At 41.6% G+C, this 19,261-nt stretch overlaps 1 protein-coding gene across 4 annotated transcripts in view; it reads left to right on the top strand.

Annotated features, from left to right (window-relative positions):
• Positions 1 to 19,261, top strand: part of CDH4 (cadherin 4) — a 525,850-nt gene that overhangs the window by 441,946 nt on the left and 64,643 nt on the right. For all 4 annotated transcript variants that reach the window (XM_013188900.3, XM_066978558.1, XM_013188903.3 and 1 more), the window contains one exon: positions 3,465 to 3,637. In XM_013188900.3, the coding sequence (XP_013044354.2) occupies positions 3,465 to 3,637 (173 nt within the window). The remainder of the gene's footprint in view (positions 1 to 3,464; positions 3,638 to 19,261) is intronic.

Genomic DNA, 19,261 nt, shown 5'->3' with positions numbered 1-19,261 from the left:
ATCTCCATCACCAGTGGCCAGGTCTGACCCAAAACTAGCACACTTTTAGGATTTTTTCACTTGAATCCTAACAATACCAGTCTCAGCCCTCAAGTGTGTAAGAAATGTACAGTCTGCCGGTATATGTTTGCCTAATTTGTGTAGTAACGGGCTAGATACGAGGATGTATTTCCTTTATTTTAATATAAAGTATATGAAGATATACCCCCATGCATACAACATAGAAACATGACATTATTTAACTGTATAGTAGGTAAATCATCACCAACCACCTTCCTATAGTGGGAGACTTTCTATAGCACCCAGAAGATGTTAGGCTCTGTAGCAGCATATATCCACAGCACTCTACTGCAGTTCTTGTGCCCAGATATATGTTTATGTCATTCACCGCAGCACACCGGTATCTCGAGGATATGTCTTGCTTAAAGACAGAGTAAATGTACAGAAAACTGAGCGGAACATTGACGGTGAGTGCAGGTTAGAGCAACGGATCCCCTGGGAGCAGTCCTTGGGAATGGCTCTCAGCAGGGGAACAGGAGATGCCATCAGGCTGCTGCCCTTGAGTCAGCATTGCCGAGTGGGAAATATGGGAACGGACATATCAGCTCTTCCCAGCCACCATCCAGACTGCAGAAACGAAGAAATAATTTGCAGCTGGTTTCCAGCAGACTGTGGTCAGACAAACAGCCCCAGGGAGCAGCGGAGAGCCGGGGAAGGAAGCGGCTGCTGGATTTCCACCATCAGCGGCAGAGTGCTGCAGCCACACAGGGCCCTTTGCAGAGGATGCTTTATTAAGTTACAAGTTGGTAATTAGTGCCAAGTTCCTCTCTTTATTTTCTCTGCGGTTGGGTTTCATGAGGGAAATTAAAGATATGAGGTGGATAGGGAGCAGATTGCCCCTTGAAATACAGCTCCCTGGTGTCAGTTCGTGACGTTAGAGACATTTGTCCAGTCCCATCTCCCTTATGGGGACGTAGGTCAAATGCTGCCAAAATAGTTGTTTCTTTTAGAGCAGATGTGCTCAGTCCAGTGGTCAAAATACAACATGGCAGAAAAGAAGCAAGAAGATGAGGGTGAGAGTAAAGGACACCTGCTGTACACGTGTCCCCCATCCACGACAGAGCTCCTGTCAGGTCACCCCCATGCCCACTACAGCTGCAACCTCTTGCCAGGTTGGGAACCCCCCATCTCCTATGGTGCAGTCTGAGAGACCCTGAACGAGGAGGGACCAGGACTGCAGGAGCCCCAGTAACTTTTCTTTCTAAGCTTTTTCTTGCACTTAAAATGAATCACAAAATACCACCTGTTATTTGGAGTATGTCCTAAGATTGCACATGTCCTAAAATAGATTGTTTTCCTCTTCCACTTCTGTTTTCATTAGCCCCAGGTTTTGACATTCTGTTCAGAGATATTTTCAGTATAGAATGCATTAAGATAACATAGATTTCAAATCAAACATCTCCTCATTCAGCATATTTCCTATTTAAATTTCTCCTGTACGTTTCCCCTGTACCTATCTAAGGAATGGCTTCTTTATTTGTATCAGTTGTCTCATGATAACTGGTTTTGCAAAAGAGAAAAAAAAATGCTTGAAGAGAAAGGATAAAATCCATTGCCTGTGCAACCTTGTTTCAATTCTGTGCTCTTTCTTCTTCCTGAAGTTTATTGATTGGAAAAACGTTAAGGTTGTTGAATAGTTAGTTTTCATTTCACAAATGTGAATCAGGATTAGCACAGAATGATAGGAATGTATTCATCATTAGAATTTGCCTTACACATTCATTTATTTTTTAATCTATAATTCTTATTGAACTAAGAAAACTCACAGGGGTATGTATCACCGCAGAGAACAAAAAGAGCCTGAGAGAGCCAGATGGAAGGAGTTCAGGAAAGCATTTTCCACATTGCAAAAATACGAACTTAGGATGCCACTAATACTGAAAAATGTTTTTTTCCCAAAGTTGGGGAAGATACTGGGGGCATTGCCTGCATGCTGAGTGTCTTCGGGACACGAGTAGGCTGCAATTTTGGGCATGCTGCAGCTGTTGATAGCGCTGCCCATTTAGAGCAAGGGGTAGCTCTTTAATTCTCCTGCAAACAAATACAAGCCCTCTGGTTCTCTGTGCCTTCTCTGAACTGGAAGCTGGTTAACTTTGTGATCAAGCTGGGAATCTGGGCGTATTAGGTCAGACATAATGCAATACTGATGTAGCCACATGGCCTCAAGTTTGCCAGCGGCTCGCATCTAACCAAGTGGGCAGAACGAGCTCAGCTCTTTTTTTTGCAAAACAACACATGGCTGTGTCTTGAGCCCGGGTTCTTGTTGGGACCATTTTGCATCTCCTCCAGCTTGACACGCTCATAAGTTGGTTCATTGTGTTCAGAGTTCCCAAATGAGCAGTGTACAAGCGGTACTTTCCATTGATGCTGTTGGGTTCTGATGGTTGTTAAGCAAGGTTATGTCTGGTTTCACTGTCTCTTTGCCTCCCACTCCTCCTTTTCAAGTCTCATATCATTAGATTCATACACTGTTGCAGATTGCTTTTTGCAAGCAATATGTGTCTGCCCTTTCAGTCTTTCTCTCCTACCAGTATAACAAGTGTAAAGCTGGGCCCTATGAGCTCAGGGGGGTCACAGGACCAAGCATCTGCAGGAGTCCATCCAATCAAGTAACATCTTTTACCCTCATAATGATAATTTCCCACTTTAGCAGAACACCCTGCTGCCAAACTCCAGTGATAATGAGCCTATCAGTGCGCTCCCAACAGTATCTAGAAAGTAGGGATTTCTTTTTTTTTTTTGCAAGGCAAATGAAGACACTGATGATTAGCAAGAAACAAACCAATGATTCAATACATCACTGGCCACACATACCAAATCATTGATTTTCTGTCCTGCTGGGCAGCAGCTGTTCCATTTGCTCTGCAGAAATGTTGTTTTTTCCCTGGAAGGAGCTGGAAAGGTGGACGTTTCTCCAAAAACAGGAGGCAGCAGAAGGTTGCTTGCTGCACTGGGCAACTTGATGGGGTCCTGGGCATGTTGGTGGCATCTTTCTGAAGCTGTTGAGAACTCTGATAGGCTTTCCTCTATTAAACTCTGGAAATACTTTTGAATATATGTGAATGAAGTGATTGGCAAATGGAAAAAAATGTCCTGGGAGAATTTATATGAAATTGCAGGACAAAAAATGCTGCCCCTAGACTTACAATCACTGGAAGAATTAGTAGTTAATCACAGATATCCTCATATAACTTCTCTCCATATATCGGTGACATGTAATCAGTATCCTTACAGATCATCTAGTCTCAATAGTGTTGCTATTTTCATAATCCTCACAATGTCTAGATTGAAATGGGACATCTACTCTGTGCATTTCTGAGTAAAATGCACAACCCCGAGTCAATGAGACTTCAATCTGCTGTGCAATGCGATAGTCCTGATATTTTGTCTTCTCTTGTTCCAAGGTACCTATGTGATGACAGTGACTGCGAATGACGCTGATGACAGTACTACAGCGAACGGGATGGTGAGATACCGAATTGTGACTCAGACCCCACAGAGCCCGTCACAAAACATGTTTACCATTAACAGCGAGACGGGAGACATCGTCACCGTGGCTGCTGGCCTTGACAGAGAGGTGAGTTTGAAAACCGTCATACCAGTTATCCAATTGTTGAGGGTTACTGACCTGCAAAGCCCAAATCCTCTCTCTAATCCAAACCTTCCAAAAGTTTGCGTTGCAGTGTGGAGATCATGGTCTTTGCTCCTGCAGTGACTGTGGGGCACCGTGGCTTCGGTGTGATACTGTTGTCTTAATTCATAGTGGTCAGTGAAACCCTGGGAGAGTCTTCAGACTCGAGATGCTGGTATTTGCCTTGTATAAGTGTGCACAACTCAAAGACAGAAAATACTTCAGAAGGAAAAGGGGATGAATAAGTTGACATCTGTCCCCCTTCTGCGATGGGACAGAAAAAGAGGTGTATGACTATAGGCCTTTCTAGACCTCTCTGTACGTTGTCTTTGGAAGCAGTTACACAGCCTATGTTCCACAAATGTAGTGTTTCATGATGGCATTCTTGTATTGTTTCCAGACTAGATAAATGTTGTATGTTATCAACCCTGTGATTTTGGTTTTGTGTGCAGTCCTGTTTCTAATAGCCCTTCTTCCTGGTATTTTACAAGTTACACTTTTCCAAATACAGAAAAAATACCATTACAAAGGACCGAAATGTGGTCTGGTAGTGTAAGCTACGTAGTATGATTCATAGAGCTCTGCCTTCTCTGGTTGTGAGTATAACTTAAGGAGAAAGCATTTCTACCTCACATGTTAAACAAAACTCGAGGGAGGGTTGGAGTGGAAGGAGGAGACAGCAGTCTATGGGTGTGAAGTGAGAGGGGAAACTTAAATTCTGCTTTTTTTTTTTTTCCCGTTGGACTGTGTGGTTCGTGGAATGTCACCTGTCCACTGCGGTTAGGAGATCTTACTGGATCAGATTTTAAGTGATAAGGAAAGGTCATTTGTTCGTTGAACGGATAGCCACCAATAGTATGGCTATGCAACATATACAAAAGTAAGGACTTACTTTTAGCCATAAGCTGAGATATTTGAGTTGAAGCAGTCCCCAGAGACAAGAAGTCTTGCAAAATCCATTTCTGAGAGCATCAAGTGTGCATTTCTAAGAGAAAGCACCAGAAATTGGTTTTGTTCTTCTGTTCTCTCCTTTCCTCCCCTGTGACCGATGGGGACACCAGCCCTGAAGGAATGAAATCTGTGTCCCCCAGCACATAAGAAATTTTTTCCCTTACAGTTCAGCCCCAGTGGCACCGTCAGCCCTGCTGCAACGCTCTGACAAGCAATAGCCGATGTGCGTTGCTGTGCACATCATTAATATCATGAAAATATGCATTCATCAACATTCATCACACAATCTTCACAAACTTCACTTACATCAACATAAAAAATTCAGTGGCTTGTGCCCATTTCTTCACATATTTGGGGCTGCTTTTCTGCTCCAGGGCTGCATGGAGGCTGCAGGAGAGATTGCTGGCTGCCCTCAGGAGACGGCGGCAGAGGACTTGGAGGAGGGATCTGAATTCTGGCAGGAAAATGCTGGCTTTAAGGAAATGACAGAACTTTTATTGCCCCCCTGACATCAGTGGGGGTCAGCACTGCAATGTAGGGCTTTACGAACAGAGAAAGGTCATAGGTTTATATTAATTTCAGAGACATGGATTGCTGTAGCGAGTTGGGCGAGAGGTTTTAATCTCAGCAAATCAGCTGAAAAAAAAGAGGCAGGCGATAAATAGGGGAAAAGGGTAAAGCAGAATGGTGATATTTTTTCAGATTTATCTCATTGCGCCTGAAGTATATTAAAAACTTCAGGGGAACCATATGCTTCGTGTTAGGCCCGCTGTTGCACTGGGTCTGGGAAGTGACGGTAAGTTGGCACTCTGTGTGTGGAAACGCAGTGCTGAGCATCCCACAGGATGGGCGAGGGACACTCGGAACAAGGCAGAACAAGCAGCCGTGGGCACAGACCTGGGGCTGCCCTGCAGCTATGGGACATGCTCCTTCCCAGTGCTCTCCGCTGCCTTTCAGGATTACACCTGGAATTGGCAAAAAGTTTCTGTTTTATTAACATAAAATTATATTAGGGCTAAATTGAAAAATGTGTTTAAGCACTACCATGGCTTTATCACAGATTGTTTTTTTGTTTTTGTTTGTTTTTCCTCAAATCTTGAGAAAGCTATTAGAGGAGTAAATTTGGTTTTGCTGCTGACATTTTCTCGTTGTTAGGAAAAGGAGCCTAAGAGCAGTATTTGGAATGCAGATTTGTGTAAATTAAAATGTTAACAAATCTGACCTATTCAGCTGAAGCTACTACAACCAATATAAATTCCCTGGATACCAGATATTTCTCCAAATGCTTATTGACACGTTTATTAGTGCCTATGACACTGTTATGTTAAGCTGTGTCGAAACAGAACCGGGTTGGCAGTCTAAGTTCGATCCTTCTACCTTGCTCCTGTGATGCAAAGGTGCCTTAAAGACGGTGTGAAAGGAACTGTCAAAGCTATTCTGTATCTGAGGGATAGGTCCGTAGTGCAGATCCAACGTTTGTCTTTCAGCGGGGAGAAAAGTCACTTCAAAGCTGGTGTTTTTAGCTCATCATCTCTTGCATGCTCTCTAAGCAAGACTTAGCAGTGATCTCAGCATCTCCACTTAAGGATTGGTTATTTACTGTTTTTTTCCATTATGTTCAATTCAAGAAATGTCCAAGAAGCTGGACTAAGCCTTCCAGCTTGCTTTTTATCACGAGAAGTGTTTCAGTTAACCTGCAAGAAACCTATTTAAAGACAAATTCATGTAGTTTACTGCTGTTTCTAAACCCTCATTTCCACAAACCAAGGAGGAAATTAAAAACTCAGCCTCTAAAATTGTGCTGGTCTCTCTAAATGTGTCTGACATGGAAGATAGCAAAATGAAAAGCCAAGGTATTAAAATATTGATGGCTTTAAAGTTATCTTACCTGGTTCCCATTAATCTGGATGTAAATATGGTTACAATGCTCTGTGTCCATTCACTCATTACGACTGTGCTTAATTGAATGGATCCCCAAGGAAGATAAAGATAATTGGACTGCACTTCATAAAAATTATTAAAGGAGGATAGTTTGGCAACAGTCTGATTTAAGCTCCTGGATGCCTAAGGGTGAAAAATGCCAAAGGTGGAACAAAGAAATGTCTACCCCTTGAACTAATAGGGAAAATCATAGGGATTTAGAATGTGACAGAGGTTCAAAGGTACATTCAAACAGCCAGGCTGAGATGAGAAGGTTAAAAGTAGATACTTGCTCTAATACAGGAAAATGTCAAGAAAAAGTAGTGAATTTGTAGCTGGTTTAGTAAAGCTAGGAGGGAAAGATCAAATAGTGGTTGGAACACAAATTTATGGATTAATAGGGAAGGCTACGAACATGGAAAATGGGCAGGTTGTAACAAAGTTCAGGGCAGGGCGGGGGGGAACCATGCTATTTAATTCAGTTTATGGCAGGCTGCTGCAGAAATGGGTTACCTGGAATTGCTAACCAAGTGATAGCTTAATTTAGCAGTTTATCTGAATTCAAGATGTCCTTGCTCTTTTCTACTGAGAAGAAAATAACAAGGGGTAAAAAAGGGTCAGCTGTCCCTAGCTAGGGCTTGGAAACAGGCAGAACACTGATATTTCTCTTTTCCATTCTGAAAAGGAGCATTTCTCCTGATAAGCATTGCAAAGGGACCAGATCTGCTATGCAAGTTCGCTTATTTTGTCCACCGCTGCTCTGCTGGGGTCGCGGGCACTGATGAAGCCCAGAAGATGGGTCTGACAGCCACCAGTGAGCTCCTGGTGCAGTCACTCAACTAGATCAGCTCTTTTGATTTCTCCGGTGGCAGAATATCTGTCTCACAGTAAACCCACAGTGGGGCTATAGTATAGGCAATATCATCCTCTGAAGAGCTTCCACTAAATATTTGATGAACACAGACTTTGAGCAAGCAGGGGAAAAAGGAGAAAAAAGATCGGAGAGAAAAGGAGCTGGTTGATTCCACATTCTGCTGGCAGGCCAATAAACGTTGAGATATCTCAAATGTCATCCAGCCTTATATGAGATAATAAGTATTTTGGCTCCGTGGTGCTTGTAGTGTAATGTTGCTAACTTTCTGAGGTCTTCTTTTAAAGGAGACCCTTCCTAGCATGTTCATCTGGTGTTAAATGAATGAAGACAGTCGGGAGCTCTAAGTTGCTTCCTCTGAATTTCTGAATGTTTGTATTTCTTTTAAAGGTGATTGGTGCTCTGCTGCTGCAAATGTTTTTAAAAATGCATGCAATCTGATTCTATGATTACTGCACTTGGCTTTCCAAAAATGTGATGTTGCTAGTCTTCCTGAAGTGAGTGAAAGATAAAAGGGAGAGTTTGCCAGCAACTGAGTTAGTTCCTTATTCGATTTCTGAGCGAAGTGGCAGGATTTTTGTGGGGAAGAGGAAACTTCTTCTTATTGGTAGAGACAGTTGATTTCTTTTCCAGTGCTCTGGTTTTGGTGCAACTAGACATTTCTTGTAGAGCAGAATTTTTAAATGTTAGGTTAAAGACAACAAAAAAGTGGTGCTCTGCTCCTCCAAAACTGAGCTGTGATTGGTGTCTACCACCTGCAGTAACTATTTGGGGTACCTGTATCTCCAGGCCATTGCAGTATCTTTTCAAAATCTCCTTGTTAACTTGATTTCAAATGTTGACTAGGGTTAAATAAGGTGTGACACTGGTGGTAGGAATTAGTTTAGCCACTGGGACTGCTACAGTTTGTCCTTTGTGGAATATCCCATACAGTGTTTTTTATCTGGGTTTGCCAGCCAGTCTAGGTTTGGTTTTTGCCATACAATCTGGGTTTGATCTGGGTTTTGCCAGCCAGCCAATACCCTAACTGTAGCAGACAGGTAACACAGGCTGAGCCTTGCTTGCACCACCAGGAAATTTTCCTCTGACAGGACAGTGCAGCATCTTTTAACCCTTTTTCCGCCCCTGGAATACAACAAAAGGAATTTATTCTGTTCTAAATTATGGTCACCTGTGTTAATTATTCCACCTCACTGCATGTCAATGCGATGTTCTGCAAAGCTGCACCTCCTCCCCAGAGCAGGGCTGGAGGAACATCTGGTGCAGCACAAGCCTGAAGGCTCTCTGCATCATGCAGGTGATACATGGTGAATCTGAGCAGATTATCAGTCGTGTATGTGTACGGACAAAATACAAAGAGTGAGGGAAAGTGACATCTAGATGGCCTGGCTGCATCGTCAGAATTTCTGTTTCTCATTTTCCATGCTCAAATTAGCCATCTCCAAGGAGCAGTGAGGACTAATGCAGAGCTGGTAAGAGGATATCACCTTCTGACAGGCACAATCTAGTGTGCACAGCATTTGCTATTTGTATCTTTTGCAGGAGTTCTGTAAATTTAGTAGGATTCTGGTTTTCATGTTCTCTCTATTATTTTTCCCAGAGAAGAACTAAAACAAGGCTGTTGATTTTGCTGAAGACAAGTATTTTGCTTTTAAAGATGAAGTTCCTCTATCGCTGCATTAAAACATATGCAGAAAAATGCATCTGCAGCTGAACTCACAGGAGGAGAATGAGAGTGAGAGACTAGCAATTATTTTACCTGTAAGGCATATCTATTTCTGTGAATTTGGACCACAAATCTCCATATTTAGCTTCTAGACTTGAGGGCTCCCAAAGTATTTTCCTGTGACTGAGATGATGAAGGACCATTACCTCTAAGGGTAGGTGGCTTCTCCGCTTATAGCAGTATTCAAATAATGGTTGGAGAATATATCTTGTAGACAGACATATATTACCAGAGTCTTAACAGGGGTAAGCAGGTAAAATATTATATTCAGTACAGCTGGTCAGAGACCTTTACGTGCCCCTTCTTGTCCCTTTTTGGCTGCTTTGCTACTGAGAGACATTTCTTCCCCACCTGCCACCCAGCAGGCTCTGCCGTCCCTGCCACACACCGTCCTGGGGATTTGTGAAACACAAAGTCGTTCTGGGGAATGAAAGCCACTCCATATATGTCACTTATCACCAAATGCTGTTATTCCTGATACATTGTAATTTTTCAGGTCCGTGTAACAAAAATGTAAATACTAGGGCTTTATATATTAATATGTCTGAAATCGTTACTTAAAGATAAAACTGGTTAAATTATTCAGTTATAAAATTATCCCATTTCCACAGCAGCATATCCTGTCAAAGGAAGAGCTGATTAGCCATAAGCTGAATTTAGCCAGTAGATTTATGCTTGATTCTGGTTTATGTTTCTACATCGTACGTAGGACTGATTTGAGCTTGCTCCATCATTCCAGCATGCATTTCATTTTCTCGTTACAGGCAAGAATGACCTTTTTCAGCAAATTATGGTGAGGAGCACTCCCACTCGTCAGTGAAGAAGGTTCATTTTATTAACCCCATTTAGTGCCTTTGGAAATGCATCGTGCACCCAGTGGAGGGCCACTTGTAGTAATTTGAGCTACCAGAAGTTAGCAGATGGGGAGGGCTCGGGTCTGCTCCACGCGCTGTTGGCCCAGCATTGCTTAGTGGATTCCTCGGTAGCTCTCGTTGCAGCACAGGAGAGATATGAGCAAAGCCTCATCAGAGGAACAGTGCCTTTTGTTTTAAATGAGAAGGGAATTATGTCAGTGGTTCTGAAACCTTGGTACTGTACCTGGAAAGAATATTTCTCCCCATTTGCATTTCCCAAAGAGCAGTGGCTGTTTGTCTCCCTGGTAGTTGGTTCCAGAATCACCTGTACCTTTCTGTCTTATGCATGATTGCTGCAACTCTCTGAATACAATGCTGTCGATCAGTTTTTAGAGCTCGTGTGTATGGAAAGTTATTTTTGATTGGTTTTCCTTGATAAAAAACTAATAGGTAGGTAGAATGGTAAGACTGATAGAGCAGGGGCTCTGAGCTGTGGGCCTGGAAGACAATAGCATGAGTACGTATTTCTCACACACACAAAAAAGAAAGTAGTTTTTGGAGATGATAGGAGAAACTTTTAAGGACCAAAACAGCTCTCTAGGAAAAATAAATAAATAAATAAATAAATAAATAAATAAATGAAACTTGTAAATAAGTTGGAATCTGTGGAAGCCCAATGAGCAGAGAGGAAAATAGCCACGGTATTTACCTCAAAAAAAATAAAAAAAAAAGAAAGAAATTCACCAGCAAGATGACCAGGACACAGATGTAATGGGTTGGAGACTAACTGGTTGTACAAATGGTGATGATCTGTTGTCACAGTTCAAGAGTGGGTTTGTGTAAGCAAATGCGTAGCTTAGCCTAACTCTTGTTTCATCTGCACACATGCACTCATTATCCTCTCTGTGCTTAAACACTAATGGCCCTGTTGTTGTTGGGGGCTTTAGGAAGTTAATAACACTGACAAAGATAAACACTAATGAATTAAGACAGAGCAGAGAACACACATTTAATCATATTGCCTGGACAGGCAGAGCATGCTTTATGGCAGCCTGTATTGCCAGCCTTTGATAGATGTGTGTCTTTTAATCCTTGACAACTCTGCTTTTGGGGAAGGAGCGCTTTGCACGCCCTGCAAAAACATGGCCGAACAATGCCTGCTTGTTTAAGACAGCTGCTTGGTCTGATAGTTTCCATGAAACCTTATCCCACTCTTCCTGTTTTTTTATCTATGCAACACGAACTCTTTGGGATTCAGAAAATCATGGTCAACATCTCACCAGGACAGCAGTGCTACAAACCCTCTCTGCTCTAATGATTTTGTTAACACTGATTTTGAACTCGTCTTCAGCAATTCTTTGCCTTGCTGTTGGCATTGCTGAGGTGCCTAATTCGTGACTGGGGTGTGCCGTGGCTTCTTAGAGGAAGGAGACTGTCACAGTGGTTTGTGAGGGATGAGGAAGGACCCATGATTTTTTTGCCATGCAGGTCAGCTTCAGAGGTTGGCTTCATATATGCAGACTGGTAGCTGAGGAGGCTTCATTTTTCAAGATGAGGAGTTTTATGCCTTAGGCTGACAGTCCCCACGCTCCAGCGAAATGTGGCTGTCAGAAGAGCTGATGGGGATCCCACCTTGGCACCATAGCTCTTTTTTCTACAGTTAGTATCTAGCAAGGTGATACACCACACGAGGCCTGCATTTGTCTGGCCTCGCTCTTGGGTATTTCATTCCCCATCACATTACGTTTTTAATAAAGACGATCAAACAGAGCAACGGTGCTGCTTTTATCAATCTAGTTGTTCTGTGAAGTTTTTCATCTCAAGTCCCTGTGCACTGAATGTCCTGTCTGGCGATGCATGCAGGAGGATGCTCTAGCCACAAAACAGAGACAACTAGTGTATAAAAGTAAACATACAACCAGTTTCATCTCTTGTGGAGCTGATTCCACCACGAATGAGTCCTACCCTTTGGCTAAAATGAATAGTTTCTTTCCACTCACACATTGTGTATGAAGCTATTTACTGCCTGCCAGAGCAGCTCCCCAGTATGTGGGTATTTTTTTTTTTCTTTTTTTTTTTTTTCATTTGTCTTGTACTTTCTTTTATACACTTGGCTTTCTTTAAGTATTGCTGGCATTAAGATGCTATAGGTTCTGGAGGAGATTGTAACCGTTTCACATTTTAAGCTGTAATGACTTCTTATTCATATTTGGGCAAGCTACTGAAGAGCTATTACCAAATTGAAAAGCTACTTGATTTGGGGTTGACCTACTCAGATAAAACAAACCTTTGAGTTTAATTGGATCCGATTATAGAGTCTGAGCAAGAATAGGACTGATACCCAACCTAATCAGTTCTTTTTTTTAAAAAATGTGGAAATCTTCAGAGCCTCTCCTATAAGAAAATTCCATATATACTAATAGTCTATAGACCCTTTTCTTTCTTCACACACATTTTAGTATGTTCAGAGAGTTCTGGTTCAGTCTGGTTGCACTTGTTTCAAGTTGCTCGTAAAATCCCACCTCTGACTACAGTGAGTTGGTTTATACATTATTCAATAGTAAAATCCCAGCTGAATGGGGAGAGAAAAAAATTTAAGTATCGGAGTGGAAAGCTCACCAGGTCCTTAGCATAATCTCTCTAGTTCAGACCTGCATTTCTTTTTCCATTTGAGCTTGTCTTACAGTAGAGAATAGTGTATCATGCCAATTTTAGATAGAAGACTACCCGCTCAGCTCAGGCAGATTTGAAGTTTTTTCTCTGATACATCACATACTTTCAACAGCCCCTTCCCCTCTCTAAAGGGATTATTGTCTAAATCTGCACCAGGTCAAGTGAAATAATTAAACACAAGCTGGCTCCGCTAATTAACTTATCCACAGACCATTGTCTGTTATTAGCATTTTAAAGAGAGACTTTGTTAACTTCTTCTTTGTAGACATAGTAGTATTTTTTTAATAATACAACCCATTCCTATGAGCATCTTTTGCTACATTTCTTGTTAAAATATTAGCATTGACACATTTCCTAGAGCATGAATGAGTTTACAGGATGTTTCAGTCTGCAGCAGCTACTTTTCTTAACAAAGCATAAGAAAAAGGCAGTGTAAATGCAAAGGTATGTAACTGTCAGAAGACAGATAAAGAGTCTTGTATTCTGAAAGTATTCTTAAAATGGAAAGTTATCAGTGTAAACAAAGGAGAGACTATTATGTGCTCTGTAAACTGGAATTAAAACGTTGGTGTATCTGCTGTCTTTATAGTGCATCTCATCAGAGCTTTGGAATAGTGTCAGGATCACAGAGCATGTAGTTGCTGGGGAGGTAATACTTCCAAAAAGAGAGAAATGTGTGAACAAGGACAAAAATGTGGGAGTTCGTTATTCTGCACCATGAATACTGTCTAATTCCTTGAGTTCTGTACTAATTAGTACCAAAAAGGTGGCAGAAGGTAGCTCTTTGAAGAGAACAACTGCTCTTGTTAGACACTTCCAAGCATCACTGGAGTGGCTATAAATAATCACACACAATTTCAGGTTTGGAATATTCTCCATGGACTACAGACTGAGAGAAGATCTCTTGGATAAGGCCAACCAGGTGTCATGTGCAGGCAGGAAGAGCTGTGTATTACCTTTCCCAGAATTGCACGTTAAAGCATCTAGGAGCTTGTAGTAGCAGAGCATTAAGGCACCTTGTTTTTTTTGTCATAATAACCTTGCTTTATTTTCCCTAAATTTTAGGGTAAATATTTTCCTTTTCATTGTTGTTCTTTTATTCCAATTCTACAAAGCAGTGGGGATTTTATGTGAGGAATCCTCATTAAGTAAAGTATATGTCAGTACAATTATGTTTTATTCAAGCAGTTCATTTTTCGCACTTAAAATGCTTTCTGTTTTTGAATGACTTTCTAGAAAAATAAATTTAGTTTTCAGTTCAAATAAACAGGTCACTTACTGAGAGACCTTAAATCTGATGGCTAAAATTTAGAAGGGGAACTAATTGGATAAAATGTGGTGACTCATATTATCCAGGCATTCAATAAGTTGGCCTTTACAGTCTTAATTATATAGGTCTATGAAAAATAAATAGATTGCAGTTTCACATTCATACCAACGTGGAAGTTGTATCAGTTTAAAAGGAAGAATCTCATTTTAATGGTTCAAAGTTTGGGCAGCTGCTCAGATGGGTAGACTGGCCAGTCTGATTTCTGTTGCCTGAGGAGGAAGCAGAGTCTGCAAGTCACCTGTGAGTAACTCCTGCAGAATCAGTAAAACTTTTCTGGTGGATACTTGCTTTTCTAAAGGGAGGATTTTGTACCACCCAAGCAAACGTGTCAAATTAAAAATAAAATGCTTATTTAGAAAGAATTGTCTTCACCTTCTGAAGGTGGATTTTGAAGAGATAAGAAGAGCAGCAATACATCCTTTCTTATTTAACTCTCTGCAAACCCTGCAGTGTGTTTGCAGCAGCTTAGAGCTGTCCCAGCTGTAGAGATCTGCAGGGTCTGAAATACTCTACAATATATTGTATGTGTTTTGCTCACAGGGGAGCTTGTACTGAGGTGAAGTGGAGTAGTAGATGAGAGGCTACTCCACACATTATTCATTCTGGAAGTGGTTTGTTTTGGAGATGTGTATGTTTCTGCAATTATTTTAGCCATTAAACTTCAGCCCTGAAAATGCTTTCATCTTGGCTGATTCCATCTTTTTGTGGCCATGGCAATGCAGAGGAGTGTGATGGGAAATGCGTTATTAGATTTGTAAATTATGTGCATTTTTCCCCCCTTGATGTTTGATATCAGAAGACATGATGTTTGGCAGAAAAGGTAATGAACAGTATTTGCTTGTAAATCAGCAACTAGATGTGGTTTGAATTAATACATATTTAGGCATAAAGAGAAAATCTGAAAGGGTTACCAGGGCTCCCCACTATCCCAAAATCTGCCCTACAGGTGACAAGAGAAGGCAGCTTCCCTCAGCATGTGCTGGAGAGGCACTGAAGGACTGCGTGACTCCAACATACCATCTATTTACAAAGCAATCACTGCCCTGGCTGTGGCTCACATAGACATATCTAAACTGCCTTTCCATGAGTTAGCCTTACGAGTGCTATAAAATAGCTTGAAGATCGGGAAAATCTGCAGAACATTGAATGGATCTTTGGTAGATGGCCCACCTGGAGCTGTTTTTGTCATGGCAAAGTTTCTGTGAGCACACAGACTGGAGAGCTGGAGAGTCTCTCAGCTATATCCATGTGATTGCAAATTGAAGCAGCAGTAGTCATTTATGTAAATGGTCCTGATTAGGCATGAAATGCCCCCATAAGAGTTCCACAGCCCCCAGACTAGAGCAAAATAATAAATCTTAAAAGTCGTCATTACCAATCAGAAAAAAATCTGGAAAAAAAAAAAAGATTTTTATTTCAATGGCTGCAAAAATGTCACGTTGATATCGGTCTTCTAAAATGATGTTTGACATTTTAAAAGATCAATTTTTTAAAAACATGTCTCAAATCATTAAAAAAGAGACTATTTTGCAACATAAAAATAAATTTCAAGTAAAAGAGAGATTTTGAACGCCCTTCTTTGGAAGTAGTCACCGTTAGTGACTTCTGATGAAAAGCCACTTTGTCATAATATTCTCCACCAGATTTCATCCTCAGGCTCCTTCAGCTCTCTGTATGGTCTCTGCCACTACTGTCATCCCACCATATCAAAAAGGGAATTTAGGGATGTTCTTCTGAGAGCTAATTCCACTGTTCACAATAAGAACCTATTAATGTAACTCGGAGTGACCATCGCCTGCAGTATTAGCATCTTCAAAGGCTGACAGATTTGAAAAACGGATTTTGCATTATTGTGCTGACCCCAGATGCTGTGCCAGGGCATGTTTAGAGAGGAGCACAGGCACGGTGCTTTTCGTACAATGTCCATAGGAAATAAGGTAGCTAAACGGCATAGTTAATAACTAGATGTGCAAGGGAGCATTCAGAGAAAATGCATCAAAACATCTTGCAAAAACTCATTTGAAGTTCCATAAATTATTGTTTGTGTTTTCGCAGGCAGTTATTTTCAAGTCTAACCAGCTGTATCTCTCTGGAGTGGCCCTAAATACATGCACCATTACATAAACACACAGTTTGTTGAGGGATTTTTTTCCGATGAGGTCCAGGCCCTGTTTACTTCGCAGCATTGCACAGACTGTGAGAAGGAGGTGTCTGAATTTCAATGGGACACTTTGACACAGAAAATCCTAGTCTTGGTGTGTTTTGTGTTTCTAAATGGTATGGTAACAGATACCTTAGAAGAAGACACAATAAATAACATGATACATTTTTGCTAGAGAAATTTGAATGTAAGTAGAAAGTCCAGGCAGGTGATTACATTTCATTTAACATCTTTCACCCCCTTTCAGCACAGCGAGACGATGCCTGGAGCATGCTGATTTACAGTATGGGGGTTTTGCTGACAGGCTTCCCAGCAGCATATTGGTTCACCGTGTATTCAGAAAGCCAGATTATTGCTATTCAAGGAGAGTGCTCTGTCATGATCCACAGTGATAATACCACCCGCCTACCGCTGGTGCATCATCATCTCACAGGATGCAATTACCTGATAACCACTAACACTTTCCATAGCCATGCATTGGTTACACGCCACTGCAAGTCCAGTCCACAAAGTTCAATCCAGTGCTCAAAAGTTCCTAAGTACCGCTGAAGTGTTCTCCAGTGGGTCCCTGGGTTTTATAAATGAGAAAATAAATGAAGTGACTGAAGGCGCAGAGAGGCTTGTCTGCAACTTCTCTGTTCCAAACAAGAATAAAACATGAAAGAATAATCTGAAAGACACGGTGTTTTTTATTGAAGAAATAATCAGAGAGTCACTTATCAGAATCAGGAAACCTGCAACCTGCTTTATCCTTTGTTGCATTATAAATAAGAATTATATTTGTTCTCGGGAAACAAGCCTGAAGTGCACTGCAACACGTTATTGTGAGTGACGCACAGGGAGCAACTGAATAAATTCTGCCTGTCTGTTCCATTAGGTGATTTTGTTTCTTATGTTTCTCCTCTTTCCTTACCAGGAATGAGTTGCTTTATCATTTCAGAAGTGCACTCTGACCATTTATTGAGTCAGTTGTTATAGGGTCTGAATTCAAAGCCAGCCGAAGGAAGGATCCTGACTGCAGCGCAGGGAGACAGGGTACAATGCTGTGGCTGGGGTCTCCACTTGTGCCCCCAGTACAGGGCTCCCCGCTCATCTGCAGGCAGAGCGCTGCAGCCAGGAGATCCTACAGTGATGTGAAGGAAGGGAGAAGGGAGGAACGATCCATTCTGCACCCTTCTGCTGCTCCACAGGTGAGGAGATGCAGGGGAGGACAAGGACGGGGAATAGGAAGAGGAGGAGACATTTGCAGGAATTAAGGAATTTGGCACAAAGGGCTTACTAGCAAAGCCTAACAAGGCTTCAGATCATCTCACCAAAGCTATCCTAGTGCTTAGTGGCAGTGATGATGGGACATAAACAGCCTTGAAAACAATCAAATCTGGTTAATAAATAAATGGTGCTGGTAGTGTAGGGTGTCTTATGTTGAAGGAGGAAAGCTTAGGTCTCATGAAAGGTGTGAATACTCACAACTGCAGGCTTGGAAAGAAATCGAATAAGGATGAAGCGTATCTGGGATGCTTCAGCTGAAGCTCCCTGTCTTTCGTGCATAGTGATATGAGTTTCTGCAGTCACTGTTTTTGCCCTTTTTCCACTCCTCATGTGAACTTTGGCAAAGGTTATGAGCTCTGGATTCAGAGGGTTATAGAAAATGCCATTTGAGATGGGAAAACCCATGTAATTCAGCATCCTGTTATGATATAGGCATCTGTCAGCGCTTCAGGCATGAGCCCTTTGAGCTGTGTGCTTGGTAGTTAGTCTCTCACTAGCTGATTAGATGTAAAATTACACTTTATCATCCTAACTTGGAATGTAAAACCACTTCCGTGCTCTGTCTTGACTTCCTACGTTTCTTGGCAGGAGCTGTTGCAGACACCAGCGTTCAGTCCTTTCAAAGTAAATGTCACTTGATGGTGCAGTCATTGTCAGCACGAGCGTCCTGCTTGCTCCCTGCTTCCCCCGGCTCTGGAGAGCGGCTCTGCACCTCATGAGCTGGCTGATGAGCAGCTCATCGGGGAGCAGTTTTGAGGGAGATCTTTGACTTTCTTTGGCTTCCCAGAGGAATTCATAATTATTTCCTCTTTTATCATAGAGAGCAGCTGTAGGCTTCAGCACCATTAGAATTGCCCTGGTAATTTCACAGTGTGAAATTTACAGCAAACAAGGGACATTAACGTTAAATAAATTTATGCAACAGCAACCCTCACCCAAGTCATTAAAAGTGTGTGCAATTTTTAATGGATGTTTCAGCATGGCATTTGATAAGTTTGTTCATTTCTTTTCCCAGTCCGTTAAGTATACATATATACACCCACACATACATTTTTCTGCCAGAGGTATCGGGAAAAGGTGGCTGGGGCTTCAGATTGTCACCTCCTTGCAAACACTTTAAACATGGCTATAATCCCGACTGCAGTGGAGTGAAGAGAGACCAAAGGGCAGATTTGTGTGTGTGCAAGTGCAGGTCTGTGTGCAACTAAAATAATCCAATTGAACTATGTAGTGATTCTGAATTATGTCTATTTGAAAAGACAGGATATCATAAAGACTGCTAATATGGTGGAAAATTATATTAAGCTGAGACAAGACAAAGTTGATTATGTGCTAGACTAGTGCAGATGTGCCTGGCGCTAGTCGTTTATGCATATTGATTGATCTTAAATATAGCAGAGCAGAGGATGGGAGTGGTGTTTGTATGGTTATTGATTTTGTTTCAACTCCTTGGGCTGTCATCATAAGCTTTCAGATCCAACTATCCTGACTGATGCAACTCTTGATTAGAAAGCTTGATAAGAAAGCAGACATCAGACTGATGTCCTACCCAAAGAGAATATACCGGTCACATCCTTTTAGAAGCAGACTGTTGTCCTTATTTCATGGAGATATTCAGAAGCAAGCCAGATCTTTCTATTTCAGTAGAGCATGAACGTAAAATTCATCGGAAGACTGCAGCTGGGCTTCAGCAGGTTTTGGGTTGACCCTAGACTTGGTGTGTGTTACTGACCTGTGTTGTGCATTAAACAGTTTGAGAGTGCTCACGTGAATCAGTTTACTGCAAGATTCTCTTTTCTTCAGGTTGGCAAAAGG

Source organism: Anser cygnoides, chromosome 16, assembly GCF_040182565.1.
Source record: "Anser cygnoides isolate HZ-2024a breed goose chromosome 16, Taihu_goose_T2T_genome, whole genome shotgun sequence".
In the NCBI taxonomy this organism is placed as follows: Eukaryota; Metazoa; Chordata; class Aves; order Anseriformes; family Anatidae; genus Anser; species Anser cygnoides.
The sequence above is the reverse complement of the archived record's forward strand: the minus strand, read 5'-3'. Positions and strand labels throughout refer to the sequence as shown.